The sequence below is a fragment of the Sminthopsis crassicaudata genome, chromosome 6 (genome assembly GCF_048593235.1).
Source record: "Sminthopsis crassicaudata isolate SCR6 chromosome 6, ASM4859323v1, whole genome shotgun sequence".
NCBI classification, from domain to species: Eukaryota; Metazoa; Chordata; class Mammalia; order Dasyuromorphia; family Dasyuridae; genus Sminthopsis; species Sminthopsis crassicaudata.
In genome coordinates this window covers 236,220,959-236,247,476 of record NC_133622.1, presented here as the reverse complement: position 1 = coordinate 236,247,476, position 26,518 = coordinate 236,220,959, and the positions used below count along the sequence as shown (strand labels likewise).

The following is a 26,518-nucleotide window of genomic DNA, read 5'->3' as shown; positions in this document are numbered from 1 at the left end:
TCTGGCTGACAGACATGAGAAGCAGTAGGTACTCAAGCCCAGGTTTTATTGGTCTGAGGCCAACTCTGTTCACTGTGCTGTGCTATAGTTCATCAGCATGTACAAAGAGAGACAACTAATCTGTAAAAAATGATTGCTAGGGCCTGACAGAGGACTTGGATTGAATATGATAGACAGTTGAGTGCCAGTCTGCCTCCAGGTCAGTAGGCTATGTGGAAGGGCAGAGGTAGAGTGGGACAAGACCATACGGGGCAGATAGGGCTGAGCAAACCAAGAGTGAACTTAAAAAGTCATTGCCTTCATCATAATAGCAGTAATAATCATGTCAATTTGATTATCAATCCCTGAATAAGTGATGAAATACATGTGGAGCTGAGGCCTGTATGTTATCAAGGTGGTGTTTGAGGTTTATACCCCCCAATCTTCACTTGGGACTTTGTGGCCTGGAATGATAGTGTGATAGAAGGGGAAACTTGGCAGATAGGACTACTCTGTCCTACCTCCTGCTAATAAGGCTTTCCTATTCAAGCTGACCCTCAAATCTCAGCAGCCTTTTGATGGTAAAAAATTAAAAAAAGATAAAAACACGGGGCCCAGGAGGCTAAATGATAAGCACAGGTTCCTAGAGCTTTTAAGTGTTAGAAATAGAATTTGAACCAGTTCTCTTTTTATTTTACCATATTGATTTTTTTTTTTTTTTGATCAAGTGACATTTACACAAAATACACCAAGGTAATTCAATATTGGGAATACCATTGGTATAGTCATATCATAGATAGGCATGGTGATATGGTGAATGGAGCTTATCTTTAAAAAGTCAGGAAAACCTGGAGTCAAGTCCTATCTTTAACACATCCTAATGCTACGATGGTAAAGAAGTCTTAAATACTTAACCCTCTCACTTACTGTTCTAGTGACTATAATATGACAAATTGTATATTCAGGGAATGAGTGATTGTACAATTCCTTCTACCAATAAATTGCTGCTTAAGTTTCTATCGCTATAAACAAATCATTCAAATTATTGTAAGGCTTTTGTAATACTTATTATTGGAATTGATACATTTTTATTTGTAACCAAAACTTTCCAATTTAAATTGAGCATTGTATCTAATGCCTTTTAAATAGGGAAATGTTGTCTACTCTTATTAGATGCTATTGTGTAGTAACAATATCATCAAGATAATAGCTTCCTCACAATTGTGGGAAGTAAGTTGACAAATCATTAGCATTTCTATCTAACGCAAATAATATTTAGGAAAAAATTAATGGAGAAATATCATTTTTGTATTCAGTAAAACCATTTTTTAAAAATCTCTTATCCAGAGTCAGAGTTATAAGTGCAGTTATGAATCATTTGGCATATATTTGATCTTTCAATGCCCTCCTTCAAATCTAGATCTAGCAGTAGGATCTCTAGTTAAAGAGTTAAGGACATTTTAGTCAATTTCATTTCCCAGCATAATTTCCAGAATGGTTGGATCAGTTCACAGTTCCTACACTAATGTTTTTTTAGGTACATCTCTTTCTGCAGCCTTTTCAGTATCAGTTGTTTCTACTTTTGCCAATTTGTGCTAGGTTTGATGACCAGTTATTCTTGTTTTTATTGTGGTTCAGTGAAAAGATGTCACTGCTGACTCTGTATGACCTTAGGTAGATCAATGACTTTTTTTAAACCTGATCTTCTACTTTGCACTTCTTCTATGACTAAATCTGATCTTGTAATCTTCTGGGATATGTTGTCTCAATAGGAATGTGGTTATAACCAGAAAGTTGAATGTGAATAAGAAGAGATGTATATTGGGAAAAGTGTCTTGTGATTTTTCTTACACCCTGTTTTTGTGTACACAATTGTTTTTTAAGATACAATATATCAGTTAAATAATTTGGAACATGATTGACTATATGATAGATACAATTTATCTTGATTTTTTAAAAAATATTTTTATTACAATTATTTTCTTACATTATCTGTTGCATGCTAAGAACATAAAGAACATTGTGTATGAAACAATGAATCTCTACCAAGTACAGCTTGGTTTTTTCAAAAGAATTTTATTAAAGATAATCATATTAGCATTCTTGCTCATCTTTGTCCTATTTTGAACTTTCTTCTGTTTCTGTTTATTTTTTGTTTTTTCATTAAGCCTTCTTTAATTTTTTTTTATCAATATATCATTTTTCTCTATCTCTTCTTCTCTTCATCTTTCCCTGTAGCAAATAAGTATAATCATATAAAGGGTTTATTTTTGTCTAAGCTAATAGTTTTCTGGAGTCATGGTTGGCCAGTTCATTTTTCACTGATCAGATTTCTTAGCTTTTCAGTTATTTTCATAGTCATATAACATCATAGTCATTGTATAAATTGTTATGCTAAGTTTACCTAAATTTTAACAGAGCATTCCACAGAATCACTTATTTAACTGTGGAAAACTAAATGGAGATAAACTGATGGGAATAGCAAATTAATGGACTTGGAGTTTTAAATAGCTTGTCCATGAGAAGAATAAGATTTCCAAAGAAATGCCACCAGGGACTGCATTTAACCTGGCAGCGTATGTGATAATGATGATTTGGATAAAAACTAGATGATATTTCTCTATAATGTGCTGATAACCCAAAGTGAGGAGATAAATTTTTGGCATTGGATAACAGTTGTGATCTCAGAAGATCTCAATGCTTTGAAGCTGCCCAATTTTGTAGGTTTTCTCTCCCTAAGCCCTTAATTACTGAAAACAGAGTAATTTATGCAGTTCTTTCAGAATATTGAGTTATATATATGGCTATAAAAAGTCATAACTATGTGTACCTTTAATCCAGCAGTACCCCTCACTACTGGGTCTGTATCCCAAAGAGATTGTAATAAAGGGAAGAAAATCTTTGTGCAAAATGTTTGTAGCCACTCTTTTTGAGTTATTAAGGAACTAGAAATTGAATTGATGTCCTTTAATTAGGGAATAGCTGAATAAGTTGTGGTATATAAATATAATAGAATACTGTTGTTCTGTAAGAAATGATGAGCAAACAGGTTTCAGGAAAGCCTGGAATGATTTACATGGACTGATGCTGAGTGAAGTGAGCAAAATTAGAAAAACATTGTACACAGTAATAGCAAGACCGTGTGATAGTCAACTATGATAGACTTGCTCTTAGCAATATAGTGGTCCAAAACAATTCCATTAGTCTTGGAATTGGAAATGCCAACTACATCCAGAGAAAGATGCATGGAGGATGGATGCAAATTGAAGCATACTATTTTTACTTTTACTTTTTTGTTGTTGTTTTTTCTTTCACAACATGACTAATATGGAAATATGTTTAAAATGATTGTACATATATAACCGATATTAGATAACTTGCTAACTTGGGGAGGGATGGAAGAAGAGAGATGCAAGGAAAGTACAGTTCCTTTTCCCTAGCTCTTTTAGGAAAATAATTTTTATATGTAATTAGAAAAGTAAAATACTGTTAAGTATGTGTGGGGGGACAAACCTATGAAGATAAATAAAAAGAAAAGACAGGATTGGAAAAGGCTTTAGAAGTCAAATAGCCTTCCACTTGGCTGTGGTGCTTCTGAGGAGGCCTCTAAGCAGCCATGGCATCCAGCCAAAATGACATGAGTCTAAAGCCTCATTTTCTCAAAAGACTGGAAAAGATGAGTTTCCACATTGTTCTTCTAGCCAGCCAGGGAGATGGAAAGACAAAAGGCCCATCAAGCAAAAACCTGTCGAAATGCTCCTCATCCTGCATCTCATTTTTTCTGAACAGTTGTGAAGTTTCCTACTGTACAGAACCACATGAAAGTATGTCCTAGTAAAGGATTCAACTTGAAAGACATATGGGGATGGCTAGTATCCACACAAAAATGGCATGGACTATTGATATTCCTGGACCCTCATCGCCAAAATAAGTCTACAGAGTCTCTCCAGACAAATGTGCATTGGCTGAAAGAATAGTATTTTGAACTAATCCTCTTCTCAAGGAAACCATCTGCCCCTAAGAAGGAGGTAGCCATCCTAAAGAACTCAGGTTCGCATCCAACTCATCAGAAATATCTATGAGAAGAGAAAACTCTTATAAAAAAATTAAAAGAATTTCAAGGCAGTTGCTTGTCTTTGCATGGTTTGGGCCAGTGCTAGTCTTTTTGAAATCTGGGCAAAACAAACCCAAGGAAGCTTTTAGACTAGACTCTGGGAAAGAAAAAGTGAACTATTTCTGAGAACTTTGAATAAAATCATACAAAACAATAACAAAAGCTAGAAGATTTTTAATATTTTTTCTTGAATGTTTCTTATTTTCCCCCTTCTTTCTTCCTGTCCTTTTCTTTACTCCCAGTACATATAGTGTGAAAAGTATTCCCTTGTTTACAAATTAGGCATATTGATACTGCACCAGAGAGTAAATTATTTTATATCCTGACACTTGCCACCACAGTGGTACAGGTCCAGATTCATCCAGATGCTTGACTGTTGTAGTCTGCTCATCAGTATTCCTGTCTCAAATCTTTCTCCACTCTAGTCCATCCTCATCTTAGCTGGTTTGACCATATCTATCTGTCTGTCACATACATTTGCATGCACGTGTACTTCCTACTTTTGCTCACAGAAGACACTCCATCTTCTTACTTGATGTTATTATATGCCTGGAAATATCTCTTTCCTCATCTCCTCCTTCTGACTTCCTTCAAATCCACCTAGAGTCCTACCTTCTGCCTTTTTGGTCTTCCTTAATACTAGAACTTTCTCATTTCTTTTTCAGTTTAATCAGTATATATCTTGTTTGCGCACAGCTGTTTGCATGTTTCCTCCCACAGTGGACTGTGAGCTCCTTGAGAGTAGGGACTATTTTTATTTTCTTAGTATCCCCAGCACTGGTACATGGGTATATAATAAATAACAATTGACTGACTGGAAGTAATAGTGAACCAATGGAGTTGACTAAGTTAGGAGGCTGCATTATCAAATTTGTTTTTTAGGAGGATTACTTGGCAGTTCATGGAGGATTGATTGGAATGAGGAAAGATGAGGCAGGAACATCGTCCAGATGGCTGGATATAGATTGGAGTAGTCCAGGCTTGAGCTGTTGAGGGCAGGCAGTCCTACACCTGTGTGGTAGGCGTATCAGGGAGAGAAAGCAAGAAATAGGGTGAAAGTGGAATCAATAGGTCTTGGCAACAGATTGGTTAATGAGAAGAGAGAGTAGTGATGAGAAGAAAGGGTGACAAGTTATGAGGCTGGGTAACTGGGATGGTTAGTGCTCTTTATGGTAATAGGAAAATTTAGAAGGGAGGGTTTGAGAAAGAATGAGTTTAGTTTTGGAAAAGTTTTAAGGTCTGTTAGGGACATAAGGTTCAAGAAGTACAGTAGACATTTAGAGATGCTAGACTGCTAGAGGTCGGGAGACAGGTTATAATAGATCCTAGAAATCATCTGCATAAAGATGATCTTTGAATACCTAAGAATAATAGTATTTAGAAAGAAGACAAAGACAAAGTCTTGGGGTACATTAATGATGAAGAGGAGAATGCATAGGAGAATGAGGAATAGCAAGACTGCTAGTCTGCTGCAGGACAAAGAAATAACTTGGAAAATGTAGTGAGAACAGTTGAAACAAAGTGATCAACAGTGTCAGACTCTGCAGAGAGGGAAAGCAGGATAGGAAGCTGAGAAATGACCCTTGGATTTGGCAGCTAAGAGGTCATTGATATCTTGGCAGGGAGAAGTTTCAGTGAGATGATGAGGCTAGATGGAAGCCAGATTACAAGAGAGTAGAGTGCTGGGAAAGGAAGTGGAGGCAGTAATTAAAGAGAAGTTTTCTTAAGGGGCTTGTATTTAAAAGAGAAAAGAAATCTAGAATAAACTGAAGGGATCATCAGATTAGATAAGAGTTTTTAAGAATGGGGAAGAATGGGTATGTTCATAGGCCACAGGAAAAGGCCAGAGCTTAGTGAAAAGTGGTGATGATAGAGGGCTGGAATAGATTGGGTAGAATGGAATCCAAGGTGCTTGGAATAAGGTGTTCTTCACGAGGAGACTGGACACCTCTTCAGTTGAAATGGGTGAAAGAGATCTGAGTCATATGGAATAAAAGAAGGAAAAGGGATATGTCAGTGATTGGTCTTCATTTTTTCGCGGAACTATGAAGAAAAGTGCTTTCCTGAGAGTAAGAGGGAGATGCCATGGGAGACTTGAGGATTTATGAAGATGTTTGGAATAGCTCCTGTGGTGAGTGGGAGAGTGAATCAGAGTTATAAAAAGATTTTCTTGCCCAGTAGAGATTATGTAACACAAATTTGTAATGTACCCATTTGGTACTATTTTGTGATGCTATCTGGCTCCAATCAGTAGCATGTGACCAAGAGCAAAAAAGATAGATGATAAGTTATTCAAAGTTGGCTTTAGGCTAGCTGTGATCAGGAAGAGCAAGGAGGAGCAACCACTTGAGTTGAATTAGTTCCCCAAGATTTCAAGACAGGCATGGAAGTATAGCCAGTGAAAGAATGATGTACTAGAAAAAACTGATGGGTGAAGGAATGCGAGTGGAAGGGAATATAAGAATCTGGTGCAGGGGGCCAGGAACGAAGGTCACAATGGAACCTTAGGATCTCTTGGTGGGGTCAAGTGGGTGTGCCTTACCAGAAGAAAAATCCAGTTTCAAGAAGGTCCCAAGCATAGAGGAAGGTTGCAGGATGAGGTGTGGGAAAGAAGTGAAGTCCAGTGTGACTTTTTTAAGAGTGATTCTGCAGTGGGAGAATAACACCAGCTTTTGGGGGGATAATCCATGTTGAGAACCCATGAACTAGGAGATGATTACCTTTCTTTTATTGAGGAAACCATGAGCAAAGTTTTGCAAGGTGAGAAAGTAGTTTGAGTGCATGCTGAAGCTAAATTTTATTTTTAAGGCATGATAGGAAAAAACCTCAACTTCCTTCTGTTTTCTCTACATATATTTTAACTTTTTCATTGATATTTTCTTTCTTTGCTTCTCTTTCCTTTCTTTTTACAAACAAAAACAGTGCCATTCATGCACACAATTTGGTTCTAGAAGCCCAAGTTGGGCCTTAGTTAAATCTTTGTTCTTTGAAATTTAATTAATTGGTCACTTTTCTTTGAAATATTTCAGCTACATTAATTGAAAGGAATATGGCCATAATTTACTCTTTTGTTATATTTAAGCATGGGGAATAAAAGTTGTTTCAGGATGAGTTATCAGAAAGGGGAGTCACTTATTTTCAAAGAATAAAATCCCTCTTTTTCTTGCTCTGAGAATTGTGTAGTCAAGTACATTGTTTGACTAATCATAAACCTTTTTTCACACAGTGACATTCTCATATGATATAGCTTAGGACTCCATTATCCAAAGCTTTTTTTTTTTTTTTTTTTTTTAAATCATGTATAGAATTAAATAAATTAAAATCTATGGCATTTTAAACTTTTAACAAATGGGGAAGATTAATTATTAAGGAAAATTTTAAAGTTAAAATCCAGACCAGGACAGCAGGTATTTTGAGCAGCTATGTAAGATAAGGGTTTGTGTTTCAGGAATACCTTTTAATATATGTTTCTGTAAATAGGGTCAGATAACAAGAGAAGATTATGGGGAGGGAATTGTCTCACTCTCATGACAAGAATAAACTCAGTAAGCTGTTAGCCAGCTTCCTTGATTGTACTACCTGGCAGAATTCTAAAATATATAATTAAAAACATGGCTGTTGGTTTGTCAACATGCATTTATATTGTGAGTGCCTCCTATATGCCAGGCACAGACATTTTTAAATGGAAGTGTAGAACATGTAGAGCCAGGTTACATCATATTGACTTAATATCTTTTATTGACAGGGTGACTAAACTTGATACATTTGGGGAATAGTAGAGAGAGTTTACTTTGATCTTAGAAATGCACTTGACAAAGCCTTTAATTAAAACAGCAAAATATTGAGTATTAGTTAGATAAATTCAATAGATGGTTGAATAAACAAATTCAGGTTGTCAGTAGTTAAATGTCAGCTTGCCAGAAGGTCTCAAATGAGGTATTCCCAAATGATGTGTGCTTGATTATGTGCTATTTAATGTTTTTGTGAGTTACTTAAGTAAAACTATGGATGGTTTACTTACCAAATCTGTAGATGAAAGAACTGAATGAGTTACCTAACACCTTGTAAGGATCAAAAATCCATTATGTTTTCAATCCTAGGAGCCAAAAAAATCTTGAAACTGAGCCAAATGCAATAACATGAGATTGGATAGGATAAATATGAAGTCTTAGATTTGTATTCAGAAACTTTATTTCATAAGTACAAGGGAGGGAGAGAGAAGACATAGTAAAATAGTGATTTGGAAAAGACCGGGTTGTTTTACTGGACTTGGACTTTGTGGGTCAGCAATGTGATGTGGTTTAAATAAAAGCTAATGAATGATATTTTAGGTTGTATTAGGAGAAGCATAGTGTCCAGGAATAAAGAAGTAACTTTTTGGCATTCTATCTTAGGCCAAATATGTAGTATTAAGTTTGCTTTTGAATGCCACAGCTTAGGAATATCATTGATAAGCACAATAATACAGACCAGTCATCATTTTAAAAAAAAAAAAAAAAAAGTGGACCACTTTACAGGCCCTATGTATAAAAAGTGACATTTATGTAATACAGATTTGCTCAAGGACATTGGGAAGGGAAGGAGGGAGGTGTGTGGGCAGGAAGGAGCCTGTGTGCTTGAGGGGGAAGGGCCTAACACACAGTTCAAGGACAAGTAAGAGCTGGGAAGAGAAAATCTGGAGCAGGAGGAGAAGCACATGGGGGCCACCGGCTCTGTAGGGCTCTGGCCGGAACTGAGAGAAAGAACATGAGGGACTGACATATGGGGGCCAGACACAGAAAAGAAAAGACAGGCATCGTACAGGAGGCCAGGGATAGACATGTGGTACCAGAGCAGACACGCAGAGCTGAACAGGTGGGCAAGGGCCTTTCTCCATGCCAGAGGTCTCAGGCCAGGTTCCTGATCCAGTGGTGGCCGTCTCTGAACTTGCTTTCTTCTGCTTTCCTTTGGAGGTGGTTTGGATTTTTTGTTTGGTTAGTTTTTTGTTTTTTTTTTGGTGAGGGCATGGAAGGCCATTGAATGCTGAGCAGAGAAGCTGGGAGAGAACAGATTGTACTGTAAAGTTAACATAAATGATTTTTTTGGAATGCAAATTTCTTCAATTCTTAATGTAAAGTCAGATTTGCCTAATGTGAATTTACTTAAAGTGAAAATTGTCTGAATCCAGAAGAGACAAGGCCCTGAATGTCTTACCATAAAATGATCAGTTGAAGAAATGAAAGCTGTTTACCTGGACACCTTTTAGAGGGGTGCATCCTTCTTACTTGGGGAATTAGACTGAATCTGATTGGCTTCAGAAACAAAACCAAGGCCATGAATATAAGTTCAGAAGTAAATTAAGATTTAATATCAAAAGAATTTTCTAACAGAGCTATCTAAAAGTAGAATCGACTTTCTGTAGAGGTAATTGATTTATTCAGCCTTAAAATTCAAGAAAAAAAAGGTGGGCTCTTTCCAAATAGATGGCACTGAAAGATCTGAGATTGTTTCTAATTCAAAAATTGGGGAAATATTAATTGAAGATGACTAGTAATTAGCAGGTTGTGAAAAACCCAATATTGCAGTAATATCTTTGAACATCTGCAGGATATCAGTGACTTGAGCTCTCAGTTCATGTGCTAAATGTTTTCTAATTGGCCTTAAGAGTTAAAGGTAATTACTTAGAAAATCTTTAGTGACCAGAAAACACTGCTGCCCAATGAAATCACAAATATTAAAGTGCATGGAATTGAGAAATAATTGAAGTAGAAGCATATAACATTTTCATTTTAAGTAACAAATATTGAAGTTAAAAGAAAACAAGACAAAGGAGAGGTGATTGGAGAAAATGTATGTTTTTTTTTAAACATTAGAAAGATTATAGAGTGTGGTTAACGACCAAGGAGAAAGAACTGATCACAGGTATATTGGTGAAGATTTCAGGCCAGTTCAATAAGTTGGTAGAAGAAGTGGTTTAAAATGTTGTTAACTATAAGGGAACTTAAAAGAAAAATTTCCTGAAAGACTGATAAAGATGAAAGGCAAATAATAGTTTTAAAATGATGAATTTTGTTGCCCTATAATTCTCTCAAGATGATCTGCAAAAGTCCCCGTGGAGTTTGAGTTTGGTGAAATGGCATCAGTACAGAGCTAGGTTGAACAGTGTATCACAACCTAGTGGGGATACTGAATTTCAAGGTAACTGAGAAGTGATGAAATTAATGCATCTGCCTAAAGAGAAGCAAGTTTGGATTTTAGAGAGTGTAATGTTTGAAGTTCACATCTAGTTAGTACATGTGCTTGAATTTTAGCACAAAGTATTTGATAGGATCTGATTGGAGTTTCAGCCCTGCTCCTTTGTCCTATGTGTCAACTCTGTTCAGCTCTATCATGTTCAGTTTATAACTATGTAAGATGAGATTTAATTAGATAACCAGTGTACCCTTTTTGGCTCTAAATTATCAGAATAGTTTTTACATTTTTTCCTTCTACTCTGTGAACCCTAGACTCAGAATTATTGGACTTGTTATTAATCGCTTTTGTCAATATTTTTACTTGTGCCTTCTTAGTCTAGGCCGAGGAAGTCAAGAACCTGTCTTTGGTCCCAGGCTTTTAGTTACTCTTGGTTCTATGGCATTATTAGCCTATTAATTATTTTGGAAGTTTGTTTAAAAATGGTCTTATTTGGAGTTGGCTTGCCTCTTTGATTCTGCTGTGAAATTCTCAGGCTAGGAGAATAGCATTATCATTTCCATGGCAACAGACAATGATGTCCTAAACACAGAATGGTGACTTCATGGCAGGATCCAACAGAAGGGGAAAGCCATGGTGGGAGGGACAGCAAAAGGACAAATTGATTGGAGGCTAGCAAAAGAAAAGAACATGCTTATCAAGTAGACTTTCCTTTCCCTGTACAAGCACTGCTTGAGGTGGTGGTGGGGGGAGCGGATAATGAGGGGGAATAGTACTTCAGTCCTCTTGGCAACTTTAATTCCATTATTCCAATTCCAAGTAGATGCTAACAGCTCCTGACTGGTCTTCTTCCTTTGCTTCTTAATGTAAGCTCCTTGAGAGCAGGGATTGCTTCATTTATTTGTTTGTTTGTTTGGTTTGGTTTGGTTTTTGTATATGCCCAGCTCCTAGCACAGTGCTTGGCACATACATAGTAGGTGATTAATAAATGCTTGTTTGAATGATTGACTTAATTCTTGGGGATGTGTTCGTTATTAGCAAGAAGAACCTTTTGAGTTCCTTGTCTCCCCATGTTTCCCCTTTACCCTAGGTAAAGAATTTTTTCCAGGTTTCTGGAGTATATAAGTGTACATTAAGCTACTAGAATACTTGATGTCATTCTTGATGAGGCACTTTGGTGCTATAGTTGCTTAGAAGAGAAGTCCCGTGGGTGAGTATAATTGGCCTCTATAATGGGAGTTCTTTATCTTGTGCAGCTCAAAGAAAATGAATGGAACACTGGATCACCCGGACCAACCTGACCTGGATGCCATCAAGATGTTTGTGGGTCAGGTTCCTAGGAGCTGGTCTGAAAAAGATCTGAGGGAACTATTTGAACAGTATGGTGCTGTCTACGAAATCAATGTCCTGAGGGATCGGAGCCAGAACCCTCCCCAGAGCAAAGGTGAGGACTTTGCTTCTTTCTCATTGTTGAGAAAAGGTGTAATTTTTGGTGTGTGATTCTTTCTTCTCACATATTTTTCTGTGTTGGTTGAGCTGTCTATCTTAGATAGATGGTTTCTCATTGTTCAGTCACTTCTGTACTCATCAAAGAAAGTTTGCCCTTTTAACCAAACTTTGCTTGGTTCGGCGCCTGGCACAGAGAAAGTACTTCATATTGTTGGCTTGGAAAAAAAAATAAAAGTCACTTAAGGTGTAAATGATTGGGGATAACAAGGATAATGTCTGATGCTCTTTTAGAAGACATTCATAGAAGTCCTTGCTGTGTGTACAATAAACACAGTGCTTGTCATTGTGGGTATACAGAGGCATCATGGCTTCAGGCAGACCCTCATCCTTTATTATTTGTGGGTCTCTGGGCTAGTCAGCTGCGAACCTTGGATTCCCTTTGGTTATAATGGCATGAATCATATGGACAATTCCAAGTATGTCATAGTAGGGATTCCTTTTAGGTAGTATCTGGGCTATGTGGCTACTTAGATCCCATCTAACTGTTCTGTCCTTTCTTCCTTAAAACATTTTGAAATTCCATTGTTGTTTGTAGTATTCTTATCTTCTGCTATTATTATTACTGTGATTAGTCTTGCCATGTCCCCCATTGAAAAGGATATAATCCATGCCCTCAAGGAGCTTAATTGTCTAGTAAGTGTGATATAACTTATATATATATAAATCTGATCATGGTTTGAATGAAAGAGGGATCCTTTTTAGCTGGAAAATTTTGAGAAAAGCTTTGTCTAGGAAGTGGGACCCAAGCTGAATCTATTGGGGAAGATCCCTTTCCTGCCTAGAGGCAAGAAGCAGGAGGAGATTTAGGGAAGTCTAAAGGGCACAAGGCAAGAGGAATAAAAGTCATCTCTGGAGTCATCCTTTGTAGGAGTACCACTTGGCAGAGTTGGTATCTTTCCCTGGGCAGGGACGTGAAGTTCAGCACATAGGTATACATGACAGCTATGAGCAAAGCACATTTTCCATACCCAGTACATTTTTAAAGGATAGAATCAAAAAGAAAGGCATTTGACCTTTGCAAGTTTTTAAATGCTCAAAAAGCTTGCAGATAGGCTCAATTTGATTCCAGAAGAATGCATATACTGACATAAGAAACTATATCAGTCTCAATATAACTTTGTTCATTTCTTATTTAGTTAGAGCAAATTGATCTTGGGAATTGTTTGTTTTTTCCTCCATCTTGAATGTCCAGGCAAGTGGTTCTCCTTACAACAGTTCTGACATTATTTCAGCTGAAAGCCAAGCTCCCTCAAAATTGCTTTTTTGCAGAAGAATGGTCTTAATCATTTAAGTTTGTGATTACAGGGTGCTGTTTTGTTACGTTTTACACCCGGAAAGCTGCACTAGAAGCACAGAACGCTCTTCACAATATGAAGATCCTTCCAGGGGTAAGAAGAGAGTGGCCATTCTTCCTAGAGGAAGATCTAGGATGGTTTTTAACAAGTAGGATGAACTCTTGGGTTTGGTATTGAATACCCTTTCCCATGGAGCAGGCTCTCAAGGAATTCTGCAAAGAGCTCTAAGAAAGAGATTTTGACAAAATTGTCAATAATGTTCCCTTTATTTGTTTTCTGAGCCCTAAGTTGGGATTAAAATGTTGCTGTCATGGATCAAGAGAAGCTCCCAAGACACCCGTATTGTTAGTATTTTGTCCATTTGACTCACGGACCTGAGATGCTTAGTATGTGCAGTGTTGTGCTATAATGCATATTGAGATTTAGTTTTTGCCCAAACTTAAATAGCCCATGTAGCCAATGCATGAGTATAAGGTGATGGTATTTTTCTTTTTTAGATGCATCATCCTATACAGATGAAACCTGCAGACAGTGAAAAAAACAATGGTAAATATATTGCTGAACTTTCCCCTAATCAGGACAATTCTCTGGGCTTTAATATTACCAAAATTTCTGAATTGCAGAGATCCAGGTGGGTTGGACAAGAAATAAAGGGTTGTCTCCATTGTCCTGTATTATAAAAATAAGTGCGTTGGCGAGTGGGGGAGAAAAAAGAGGGAGAGAGAATTAGTAGCAAGTTGAATATATTTAAGAACTGTTAGAATTAAGTGGAATTTCCATCTTGGTGGTTGTAGGCCTTGTGGTTTGGAGCACAAAAGGTGGGGAATGAGTTTGAACTATTAGAGGCCAGGTGGAAAAAGGCAAGTGGCTATCCAGAGCCAGTGAAAGACGTCTTTCCTCGGCCCTCAGTGAGCACAGATAACCTTCACCCTTTTCTTCTTGTTCAAAGTAATGTTTAGAAGCCTTTTTTACTTTGGTTTCTTAGCAGTGGAAGACAGGAAGCTGTTTATTGGTATGATTTCCAAGAAGTGCAATGAAAATGATATCCGAGTCATGTTCTCTTCCTTCGGACAGATTGAAGAGTGCAGAATATTACGAGGTCCTGATGGTCTGAGCCGAGGTATGAATCTTTTAGATCTTGAGATGTTAAATGTGATTTTTCCCCTCCTTTTAGCTGAGTTTATAAAATCAGTGATCTGTAGACAGCAAGGACTAATCGGTGTGACAAGATGTGGGGTACCCTTTTGTTAATACAGTATGTTTGCTTGTATGTTAAAGCTGATGTTCTCAGCCTTCATCCAGATGACCTGCACACCACCTTGCTTTTCAGCATCTAGCCAAAACTCTTTGGTTTTGTACATGAGAAGTCTTTGAACTCTTTGAAGGCTGAGGATATTCCTTCTTCCACCAGGTTGTGCATTTGTGACATTTACAACACGAGCCATGGCGCAGACAGCCATCAAGGCAATGCATCAAGCACAGACTATGGAGGTAAAGACCCCTTTGATAAGGAGGACATCCTATAAGGGGATCCTTTGTCATTCATTGGGCCACAATGCCATTTTCAAGGCTGATCTCTCTGCTTTCAGTAGGAAAGTGGTTGTGGCATCCAAGAGTGACTGCCAACATGAAGCAGGGCCGGTTGAGGCTCTTCTTTGATGTCAGTTTCCCACCCTGTTTTCATGGCTTCTCTGAAGTCCCAGAAGCTAAAATCTGCTACTTCACCTTTGACCCTTATTATTGAGAATTCATCTCCTTCCCCATTTGGCACTAGAATTAGAGAACAGACTAATTTTTTTCTTACTTTTCCCTTGGTTGCCTCTTTAGGGCTGTTCCTCTCCCATCGTGGTGAAGTTTGCAGACACTCAGAAGGACAAAGAACAGAAGCGCATGGCCCAGCAGCTGCAACAGCAGATGCAGCAGATCAGTGCTGCATCTGTATGGGGGAACCTCGCTGGGCTGAACACTCTGGGACCCCAGTACTTAGCAGTGAGTCTTCACGCCTGGCTCTTTGCCCGTGGAGCAGGACTCCTGGGTACTTGGTTGTGAAGTAGATGCCAGCGAAGCAGGCGCAGTAATGGGCAGACACCAAAGTGGAGACTCTGGGCAATTGTCTGTCTGTTGGTCTGTCTTGTCTGTCTTGTCTGTTCTCTAATTGCACCTGAGGCTTCTGTGATAGGCAGAAAACTAAGTTCTTAATCCATTTATCCTCTCCTCTTCTAATATCATGGTACTCTTATTGGACTGCCTAGTCATAGATATTTTCCTGCTGGAAGCAGAGGTTTCCTCAAAGGTTTCCTGAATTGTTCTCTCTCAAGATAACAAGAAGCTGACATGATTATTACAGGAAACCAATAGATGCATCTTCCAGGGACACTGTGTTGTATCAGAAGTGCCTGCCTTTGTTGCACTTTCCCTTCCATCTTTCTGTCCCCATGTTGTCAGCATGAACAGACCCAAATTGAGCACCTCAGTAGTAAGTCCAGTTTCTTGGAGTGACTCTTGGAGCCAGCTTTCCAGAGAGGTGTAGTCAGTAGGGGAAAGGAGAAATATTGCCCACATGAAATGGGCTGTTTCTAGAATATCTGTGGAAGAGGGAAAACAGCATCTAGGAAATAAGATTCTTTCTCTTTGCTATGGAAGAGCTGGAAGAGGGAACAAGCACCAGGGTTAGTTCTAAACTGGAGGGAAGTGAGTCTAGTGGAGTTGTTGGAGTGGGGGTGGGGGGCCCAATCCTGTGGTTGGGAGAATGACATGTGCTTATCCCTGTTTTAAGTACATTTAGGCTCAGATTTATTATGATCCAAGATGCTTTCTCTAACAGGATGATTGTTTAATCTGATTGTGTCCTCACTTTGATTAGTTTAAGCAGCTCAGCTTGGGCTAAAATGGTTCTGTTAGGGTTTGTCATGTAACGTGTCGGTCCTGATTTTGGTGAAAGACCCTTTAGGACCTTGCATGTGGCCTTGGAGAGCTGGGTAGGTTTCAGCACGGTGGGGCATGCCTTCACTGATGCAGTTCCCTGGTGACTTTTAAGGCTTGGCACATGGCTGGACGACCTGGCTTTAAATTCTGCTTCTGACTCTGAAAAGCTGAATGATCTTGAGCCAGTTTACTCTTTGAGTCTGAACTTTTTCATTTGTAAAATAGGTTTAACCTCTCTTTCAGCATTGGGCAAGTGACATGGCAGGAGGCTTTAGAGGGTATTCTCATTATCTACAGCCTGGGTCTGTCACTGTATTCTAAAGGTTGTGGGGTTCGAGTGTGAATTGGTTTCTTCCATTAAAGTTGCAGCATTCCTAAAGAAATGTGCCACAAATGCAGATAGAAGTAAGTGGACATCCAGCTATAGTGTGCGTTCAGAAGTGAGAGTCGTCAGGCACTAGAGGATGGCGTCATTATTAGCTTGGTTTCACGAAGGGACTCAGATATGACTGGGGGAGGGCAGGTGCTTTCTCGGCTTTAGGGTCTCTTGAGGCAAGAAAACGAGTTTGATCCCTAGGGAGCTGTGGTGTGGATTGGTTTGTATGGAAAGGTTCTTGTGATTGGGGAGGTGGAGTTAGAGAATAGGGTCTAGCTCACATGAAGGAGAATCAGGGTGATGGCAGGAAACATTCAAGAAGTGTTGGAACTCAGAATCGGGGGCTGTCTGAGATGCAAGCCAGCCTGGCCAAGATGAAGGGACAGTAGCAGGGAAGACATTTTCCAGATGGGTGGGAGGCAAGTAAATGGAAATGACTTGGGTGCAGGAGTGCCTGTCCCTGAGGTAGGAGGTTTCTGTTCTTTCCTGTGCTGCTCTCTGATTGTGTCCTTGTTGTGTTGGAGCCTTGCGGGCTCTTGCTGCGCCGTGTCGTGCTGTGCTGGACTGCGCTCTTGGGCTGTCTGGGGCTTCTGAGACTCCTTCCCTTTCTCTCCTGGGGCCTGGGCCTGTGTGCTCGCTTTGCTGTGCTGTAGAGTTCTCCCAGACGCGGAACCAGCCCTCACTCTCACTCTTGTTTTGTTTTTTGGTGTAATGTCTAGCTTTATTTGCAGCTCCTTCAGCAGACTGCCTCTTCTGGGAACCTCAACACCCTGGGCAGCCTCCATCCAATGGGAGGTGAGTGGTCTTTTCATTTATCATCTTCGGCTACATCATTAAGGTTGGGTGGTGGGTATCAATTAGATGAACCACATCAGATTGTCATCTTAAAGAGAACTCATCTTGGAACTTCCTGTTCTGGGGCAGAGTCTAGACTAGAATTAGGATCTTTGGAGTCATCAGAAAAAACTGTATTCTGATTTTAGATCTCCCACTAAAGGGTTCCACCTGCCAGTATTTTAAAACTAAAATAGATTCACCCAGCTGAAGAAAGAGACTCAGATAATGATTTCATTCCCTAGTGCTTCATGAAGAGGCTAAGACCCAACTTTCATGGAGAAAACATGGGGGAAGTTGTAGATTCATATCTCACCTTAGACTCTGGGCATGTTACCCAATTTCCTTCTACCTCAAATTTCCTCATCTGTAAAATCAAGGGGTTGGATATGGTGGCCCCCAAAGTCTCTTCCAGCTCTGAATCTGTCATCTCATGCTCATTTTAGCCTCATAAATTTTATAGGGCATCAAAATAGTTGATATTAAATGATTGAGGTTTTTTCCTTTTATCTAAGTTGGAGAAGTGTTGAAGAAATTATTCATTTCTATAATAAAATGTCTTTGCTGGCCCTCCATCTTTATTCTGTGGTCACAGGGGATCACCTTTCATGTTTTTTGGCTAGAGTAAGGATTTTTCAGTCATCTTTATCTCTTATGTAAGTTGCATTAACCTTGAAAATTTTAATTCTGTAGGGAATGTGCCTTAAAATAAAATAAAAAGAAATCAGACATATAAATATTTTCATCATTTAATAATGTAAAAAGCCTCCACATTCTACCTGAGATAACTCCCCAAAGTCTTATGACATTAAAGGAGAGGCTTGTCGTGACACTGTCCCAGCCATGCCCCATTAGGGGAGATTGTGTCAAGCAAGTGCCTTCAGGGAGCTGTGGCGGCAGATAAATGTTCATTTCCTTTATTCCGTGAAATAATAGTCCAGAAATTAATTTCTTCTTCTAAATGATCTTCAGAGTTTGAAGGGACCTCAGCGGCCATTCATTATAATCTATAACTGAAGAGTTCCTCTGTAAATATTGCCTGGCTTGTGGCTGTCCAGTTATTGCTTGGCCATCTCCTAGGCAAGAGATTTCCCACCCTTTCCTGACATCACAAGCTTCACCCCACTGAGTCCAAAATTTGTATAATGGATTTTGAACTCCATGACCCACCCTCACATAGCAGCCTACTAAATAATTAAAAAGAAATCAGACTTTGTTTTTTTCCCAAGTTAAAAAAATGTCCAGGTTAAAAGGTGGTTCATTTTGAGCCAGAAAATTATTAGCTTGCTCAGTTTTGCTTCCTAGCTCTCATTCTACTGTGTCACCTCTTATTTATTCACCATAATCAGATTTTTCCTTTGGCACATCCCCATCAGATTTATATTTTCCTTGGACCCAAGATGACAATTGAACAGAAAGAAGTACATTTTTTCCCTCCCACCCTCCTCCTGTCCTTTCATATATAGAAAAACTTCCAGCCCAAGGAGACATATGGAAACAGAGATGAGATATCTGTGGACCCTGAGGGCTGAGTCAGATCAGGAACACAGAATGGGGAGAAATAAAGTACCTGATCCTGCCCAAAGGGGGACCTAAGTGTGCAGGGTGCAGAGGGGACTCGGTGTGCCAAGCGGGGGTGGGGGGAAAGAGAACATTCAGAGTCCAGCAGAGCAGCAGTGTAGCTTGTAGTTTTTGTTTTGAATTCTAGCATGGTTTGAAACCTGCATAGTTATAATCAGAGTAGAAATCCCAGCTCAAATGGAAGCCTTCAGAGCATTCCAAACTGTCAAGCCTAGCAGCAATCTACTGGGCTGAATTCAGTGTGTAGGATCAGATTTTGCTCTGTTTAAGAACACTTTGGGAACACCAGAAGCTTATATCACAAGAACCTCCAGTTTGAGGTGTTCTTATGATCCTGTAATAACCAATACTCAGTACTTTGAGAAAGAAGTGCCAGCCCACATATTTCCTACAGAGTCTGGTCTTAGTATAAAACATCTAAAGTCAAGAAGAATATTAGAAGAATAAGCAAGCAAACAGAATCTGACCATTTAAAGACAGTTATGGTGACAGGAATACTTGGCAAAACCCAGAAGAGAGTGACTACAAAAGGTCTACAAGCAAATACTCAAAACAAAACACTGCTTGGGTACAAATTCAGCTAGAATTCTGAAAGAAGAAAAGTTAGGAAAAAATCCTTACCAAGAAAATTAAAGTTATGGAAAGCAGAATTAAAAGGGAATCATTTCTTGAAAATCAAAATGGCCTGAAGAGATGCCTAATGAATTACTGAGACTAGAAGTATTAAGGTCAAAAGACTGAAGGGAAAAAAAGAACAAAAAGAAAACGTAGACATCTCAGGACAAAAATAACTGACCTGAAAAACAGATCAAACAATCATAGGACTACCTGAAAGCCGTGATGAGACATAAACGTAGCATTTCAAGAAATCACAAAAGACAACTGCCAGATCTCTCAGAAGCAGAGGGCACAGTGGAAATAGAATTCACCAGTTATTTCCTGAAAGAAATTCCAAAACGAAGATTCCCTGGCACGTTATAGCTAAAATTTAGAACAATCAATCAGTTTAAAGAAGACTGCAAGTAGCCAAAAAGGAAGGAACCACAATTAGGATCACATAGAATTTAGCACCCACCATTGGGAAGGAATGGAGAGCTTAGATAAATGACATTTAAGAAGACAATATGGATTCAAAGCCAGTAATACTTTGCTCAGCAAAAGTAAATGGAAAAGAGGAAGAAGAAAGGCAATAAGTATCTTCATGTACCACCTACTTTACACCAGGTACTGTGTTCAGTGCTTCTTACAGATGTTTCTTCTGATCCTCACAACAATCCTTTGAGGTAGTTGCTATAACAAAGAACTTCCAAGCATTCTTGATGAAAAAATCAGAGGTGCATGAAGACTTTGAAGTTCAAACACACAAATTAAGAGAAATGTAAAAAAAGTCAATATAAACAATCACAAGGGACTAAATATCAAAGGAGAAGTTGCTTCCATTTTAATATGGGACAACATACATGTGTCCCTCTAGAAGCCCATTGTTAGGAATAGCAGATGGAGTCCAGTTGGACAGAAGGCTTGGGAGTAGTTTTGATTGGAGATAAAAGGGAGAAAAAGGTTGTGGAAAATCATCTCACATTTGGAATGGGCTAGTAGAAGTCTATATGAAGAAACAGGTGAGGGTAAAGGGAGTGAATGACACTTGAACTTCATCTCTCATCTAAACTGGTCAAAGGAGGCAAAATACATACTTGGTTACAGTGTCAATAGGAAAATAAGGGAAAGGGGAGAAAAGAGAGAGGGAAATAAGAGGGAGTGCAAATTAAATGGGGCACTAGCCCTCAGCTAAAGACACTCTCTTGTTTAACAATATTTGTAGGAGCTCTTTCTGCCCTTAATAAGGAATTAAACCAACGGGATGCCACCAAATAAGGAATGACGGAGCAAGTTATGATATATACTTGTGTTGAAATGCTATTGAACTTTAAGACATGAAAAACTTGGAAAGACTTGTATGAACTTTTACCTGGTAGAACCAGGTGGCAACAGTATTAAGACAAGGCATAGTGAAAACTTTAGGAGTGTCTGACTAGTCTAAAGATTATACATAATTCCAGGGGACCAATGATGGATCATGCTATGTACTTCTCAGTAGAGGTGAAGGATGCAAAGAGCAGAATGAGACCTTTTTGGGGGAAGTGGCAGATGTGGAGATCCATTTTATTTGATTATGAGGAATTTTTCTTTCTCGATGGGAAAGAGCAGAAGTCAACGTTGAAGAGAAGGAAAGAGATTATTTTTGACTTAAAAGTGAGATTTTTTTTTCCCCCCGAGGCTGGGGTTAAGTGACTTGCCCAGGGTCACACAGCTAGGAAGTGTTAAATGTCTGAGACCAGATTTGAACTCGGGTCCTCCTGAATTCAAGGCTGGTGCTCTATCCACTGCGCCACCTAGCTGCCCCGAGATTTAATTTTTAAACATTTTCTTTTGGGTCTTCTGTCTGTCATTCTTTCTAGTATGTATCTATTGTATATGCTGTCCATGTCCTCACAAGTAACCCAGCAAAACTAATTATAATCCTAACGAGAGAAAACTAGAACTTTGGGAAAATAGGGGAAAGGAGAACCCTGTCATTCTGAATTAGCTTTCTAGACCTAGTTCTCTTACATTTTCTCTTTGTGTCTCTTCCTCCAAAGAGCAGAAACTCTTGCAAAATGGCCCTCAGTTTTGTTCCAGCCCCTTGTACTTCATAGATCATTCCTAAGTGCAGACAGGGACTGGTTCTTTCCTAATAAACCCTAATCTCCTATCCTTCAACTTAATTCTTAATACTGAGAAAGTTAAGCATAACCCAAATCTTTGGAACCTTATGATGAAGCTGATAGAAAACGTTTCGATTCTTAAAGCTAGTATTCTATCAAATTTGCTGTCATTGTTCTCAACAGTGGGAGCAATCTTTTGTCTGAAATGTTTATTTCAATTTTGCAGGACTAAATGCAATGCAGTTACAGAATTTGGCTGCATTGGCGGCGGCTGCTAGCGCCGCTCAGAATACGCCAAGTGGTACCAATGCTCTCACAACATCTAGCAGTCCTCTCAGTGTCCTCACCAGTTCAGGTAAGACTGACTGCTGCTAGGGGCGAGGGGAAGGCTGGTTCTTGTTGAAAGTCTGATCATGACTTTGCCACTAACTTATCTGGCTAATTTAGGTCTGTACTTGACTTTTCTGCGCGCTGTAGTTTCCTTATCTGTCAAATGAGGGGTGTAGACTTAAATTCTTTCTAGGCTCCATTCTGACCCTAAACATTCTGCTATCTGTCTAGGAGGAAAGTATCTCATCCTGGAAACTTGTTCAGTGCCCAGCCTTTAGTTTGAAATATTTTATTCACCCTTCTGTCTTTCACACTGACATCATATGAATGGTCATACACATCTCCCTACTAGCCAATCCCCACAGCAGAGAAATAAAGTGAAGCAAAACAGATCCTCTGATTGCTTTTGTCTGATAGCATTCCTCTGCCTTATTTATTCTGCCACCTCTTAGTCTCATTGAGTCCATGCTCCTGCAGTCCTCTGACTGGTCACTTAATTGCTCAGCATTCTGATGTTTTCTAGTGTTGTTTTCCTTAAATTGTAGTAGTTATTGTAAAAAGTTGCTTTATTTGCTTTATTCAACATCATTTCATGCTACTCTTGCCACAGTTCCTCTGAAGTCTTATTTGTTGTTTCTTTGTGATGTAGGGCTATTTCCTTCTATCTATATCCCATGATCCATTTAGCTCTTCTCCAGAATGGACTCTATGTAGAATGGTTCTTGCTATCTTTGCCCTCTTAGAATATACATCCCATGATTATATTGGCATTCAAACATATACATACATTCCAGTCTTTTTGATGTACTTTAAGTTGTTTTTGAAAATAGGGGGACCAAGTCACAGCTCCATTAGGAGGCCTGCCATCTTGTATCTTTGACATTTGTCATTTTTTCTCCTTTCTAATTCGAGTATGAGATGAAACTTCAGTGTTTTCTTTTGTTAGCCTATTTCAAAAAATGGATAATAAGTTGTTTACAAGGTTTCTCTAATTTAGATCCCATTTTATTGTTTTCCCTCCTTTTCTTTTATTAGCCACTGTGGGAAAGATGACAAAACTGTGTGATTAGAATGCCCTTTACAAATAGGATGCTTTCTCACTATGATTGTTGATGTGAGTAGGAAGATGGTCTGTATTTAAGGCTTTCATTTTTAATAGCAGGGTCCTCACCGAGCTCCAGTAGCAGCAACTCTGTTAATCCAATGGCTTCCCTTGGAGCCCTACAGACACTGGCAGGAGCAACTGCCGGCCTCAACGTTGGCTCCTTAGCAGGTAAGAGACAAAATGTTCCGCATCGGGCCTTGGTTTGAACTTAAGAAAGTCATGGAGGAAATGTTAATGATTCCAAGTAGACATAAAAGTGTGATACTGTACAAACATCTCTGTCTCCCCAGACATCCAGTGGTTAAGCATGTACCTGTGGAGCCCTACATACAAGGGAACTAGCCCTTGATAGGGCTGTACATTTCATAACTTAGTCAGCTTTCAAAGAAGGAGAAGGGCTAAAGACCACTTTCTTTGAAAATCAGGAGAATAAGCGCTATTGTTTCCCCCATACAGGGATGGCCGCCTTAAACGGTGGCCTGGGCAGTGGCGGTCTTTCTAATGGCACTGGAAGCACAATGGAGGCCCTCACGCAGGCCTACTCTGGGATCCAGCAGTATGCTGCCGCTGCACTCCCAACTCTCTACAACCAGAACCTGTTAACACAGCAAAGTATTGGTGCTGCAGGAAGTCAGAAGGAAGGTAGGTTCCCAATTAGCTTTTAAGGGTGGTGAGGAGGGGAGGTGAAGGGGAGGGAAGCAGAGGACACTGAAGGCCTAGAGCCAGGCATGATGTCATAATGCAGTCCTAAAGAGGTCTGGGATTGCACTGGCATGGAGTGTGTCTCAGAAAGATTCATCACCTAGCGATCACTCTTCTTAGAATGGTTTTCTTTCCCATGGCTAACCTAGTCCTTAGATAATAGAGATATGGTCTGTCACTAAAATGACAGTTGAAGCTTGGCAGGGTCTCTGGGAGTTTGCACTGGCACAGCCTTCAAGAATCCAAAGTTACTTTCGTACCATAGTGAGGGAGGGGAGAGCCAGGATCCTTCTGGCCAATGTATAACCTTGTCTTGGGATCTCAAACTCTGTGTATAGTAGACAGCCTCTCCTTAATTTTCGGGGATCATAACAATCTGCTTGGGCAATGTGGTTCTTCCTTAAATCAGAATTTATCTTATTTCTAGCATTGTGATCTTTAATACTGAACCTCCTGAAATGAGCTCGCTTTTCATACAATTTGTGGCCTTGTCTAAAACCAGATGAAGATCTTAGAAATTGACTCTTATTAGAAAGTTATTTCTACAGTATTATTTATGCCTAGGTATTCCTTTAACTGTATTATTGTGTAGGTAAGGTACTTCAGATTTAAATTTTTCAAAATGAGTTCAATTTAATTAACAGAGAAGACAAAGCAAGATGTGATGTATTAGGAAAGAAGCAAGGGAGTGAATTGGCCCAGTAATTTGAAGAAGGATTGTTGAAGAATCTCAGCTTAGACATAAATTTTATTGACTTTAGGAGGCCCATCCTAGTAATAAGCTTCTTGTCACTTAGATATTGCTGCAGGAACAAGGATGACTTCTAGCATCTAGTGTTCACATCGGACTGTGTTTTTGTAACCCATAGAGAGCTGGCATTGTTTAAATATAATTACAAAGACACAAGCGTCTCAGAGCACTAGCAGTCAGACGACACACTTGAAACTGGCTTTGCTGATTTTTTTCCTTGCTCTATAGGCAGGACCCACTTATAAATAAGTTATTTGGAAATCAGTTGTTTATAACTTGAAACATATTTTCTTAGAGAAAAGTGTCTTCTATGAGATTCCCAGACCAATTTTAAGAGGTCATAGACTTCTATTTTAACCCTAATAAATTGCACTAAGAGTATTAGCCCGACTTCTTGGTGCCAGCGTGATACAGAATGAAGTTGAAGGAAGGGGATTCTCCTTTCTTAAGGAAAGAGCCAGTCTCGGCGAAAATTGTGAACGAGGCAAAGGAAAAATGTTGTTGGTTTTTTTTTAACTCTTTCCTGTCCCCTTTCTATACTCTTCTTTCAGTCAGTCAAATATTTATTAGGTAGTTCTAGCGTGCCAGGCATTTGAGATAGAAGTGCAAAAATTTGAACGACTATTCGTATCCTGTGCCCTAATTCTTCTTCGTGCCATCCTAAGGCATTTTTTTATCCCCCAAGGTGTGTGATGGTCCCAAACTACCATCCTCTTCCGCCCTAATTTACAATTCCCAATTTGGTGCGGCATCCACAAGGTATGCTTGGCTGCTCAAGTAGCAATCTCTGCCAGAAAGAGTCAGTGTCTCTTTGAGACAGTGACTCGTGTCATTGATAAACAGCAGCATTCAGTACCCCCAAATAAGATTTCTAGGGACCATGCATGCTGCCCTCTTCCCTGTTCCCACTCCATTAGTGTCCCACCTGGGACCTCACTCTCACCCCAAATCCCCATTGGCCACATGCTTGCATTGCCAGTGCCTCTCCCATGTCTCCGGTCTTTCCCTGAATTTTCTCCGCTTTGATGGGGCTCTTTTTACCCTAGTGACTAATGGTTAATCTGCTAATGGATAAAAGGGCTGGAGGCATTCTACTTGGGCCTCTCTCCAGTTCATGGGTCACTTGTGCATTTAGAAACAATAATTATATTAATATATTAAGTCATATAAAAAGTATTGCTAGCTGTATGTTCCTCTCCCCCCCAACCCCCCCAAACAACTACAAGATTTTTTCTTAAATGGTTATGAAAGTGGGGCTCATTGGAAAGAAAACAATAGTTCATGTGTTTCAAAAGGGGGAGACTTGTTAACCTCCTTCTCTCTTAACCTAGTAAAATTTCAGGCTGTATGAAGTGAGATAGTTTTGTGGGTGGGCCCTTCACGCCATCCAGAATTGAGTCCTCCTTTTGAGTCTGCCCGCCTCGGGCATGGCTCCTTCCCAAACCTCACCTTCTGTACAGAGTTGATATCTTTTTGCAATTATAGGTAGTTGTTTCTATCAAACTCTAGAGGTTTTGTCTGTAAAACTGAATCCTGGGCTGTGTGTAGTCCATAGTCCTGGAGAACTGAGGGCTTCCTTTCATTTGCCTAAGCTGTCAAGACTGGCCTTTCGGGTGACTGACTATTGGAACGTGTTCCATCGTCTCACCCGTTACTGCCAGTTCCTCCGAGATCCGGCACTGCCCGGTCTGGTTACCTACTCTGTGCCGTGTTCATGTAGAGTAATTCAGGTGGGGGAGAGACAGCAGGACTAGGAGGCAGAGACCCTGCCTTCGTGAAAGGAGAAGCTTCAGGTGTGTGAATGGATGGGGTGCAGGATTACAGGACTCAGCTGTCTGCATGGTGTGCAGTCTGCTGGGTGTGATGTGCAGCTGCCCTGATCTGTCTGTTTAATCAGTGGGTATTTTGAAGGTCCAGAAGGAGCCAACCTGTTCATCTACCACCTGCCCCAGGAGTTTGGAGATCAGGACCTACTGCAGATGTTCATGCCTTTTGGAAATGTTGTTTCTGCCAAGGTTTTCATCGACAAGCAGACAAACCTGAGCAAGTGCTTTGGTACGTTAGCTTCTTTTTCTCCAGCTTTGGAGGTGAGGGCTCTGGCAAGGGTCGCTTTGTGTAGTGAGCTGTCGGCCCCCTAGCTT

At 39.6% G+C, this 26,518-nt stretch overlaps 1 protein-coding gene across 25 annotated transcripts in view; it reads left to right on the top strand.

The window, feature by feature from the left end:
* CELF1 (CUGBP Elav-like family member 1) overlaps positions 1-26,518 on the top strand; it is a 94,793-nt gene that overhangs the window by 64,259 nt on the left and 4,016 nt on the right. For 4 of the 25 annotated variants that reach the window (XM_074274689.1, XM_074274679.1, XM_074274673.1 and 1 more), the window contains 11 exons: positions 11,521-11,708; positions 13,079-13,161; positions 13,566-13,614; positions 14,054-14,188; positions 14,480-14,559; positions 14,896-15,057; positions 17,089-17,164; positions 21,716-21,844; positions 22,979-23,092; positions 23,381-23,566; positions 26,289-26,432. In XM_074274689.1, coding sequence (XP_074130790.1) covers positions 11,531-11,708; positions 13,079-13,161; positions 13,566-13,614; positions 14,054-14,188; positions 14,480-14,559; positions 14,896-15,057; positions 17,089-17,164; positions 21,716-21,844; positions 22,979-23,092; positions 23,381-23,566; positions 26,289-26,432 — 1,336 coding nt within the window. In that variant the 5' untranslated portion in view covers positions 11,521-11,530. Of the gene's footprint in view, positions 1-10,838; positions 11,131-11,520; positions 11,709-13,078; positions 13,162-13,565; positions 13,615-14,053; positions 14,189-14,479; positions 14,560-14,895; positions 15,058-17,088; positions 17,165-21,715; positions 21,845-22,978; positions 23,093-23,380; positions 23,567-26,288; positions 26,433-26,518 lie in introns of those variants that run through there. The other 21 variants (XM_074274697.1, XM_074274684.1, XM_074274678.1 and 18 more) reach the window with 11 other exon arrangements.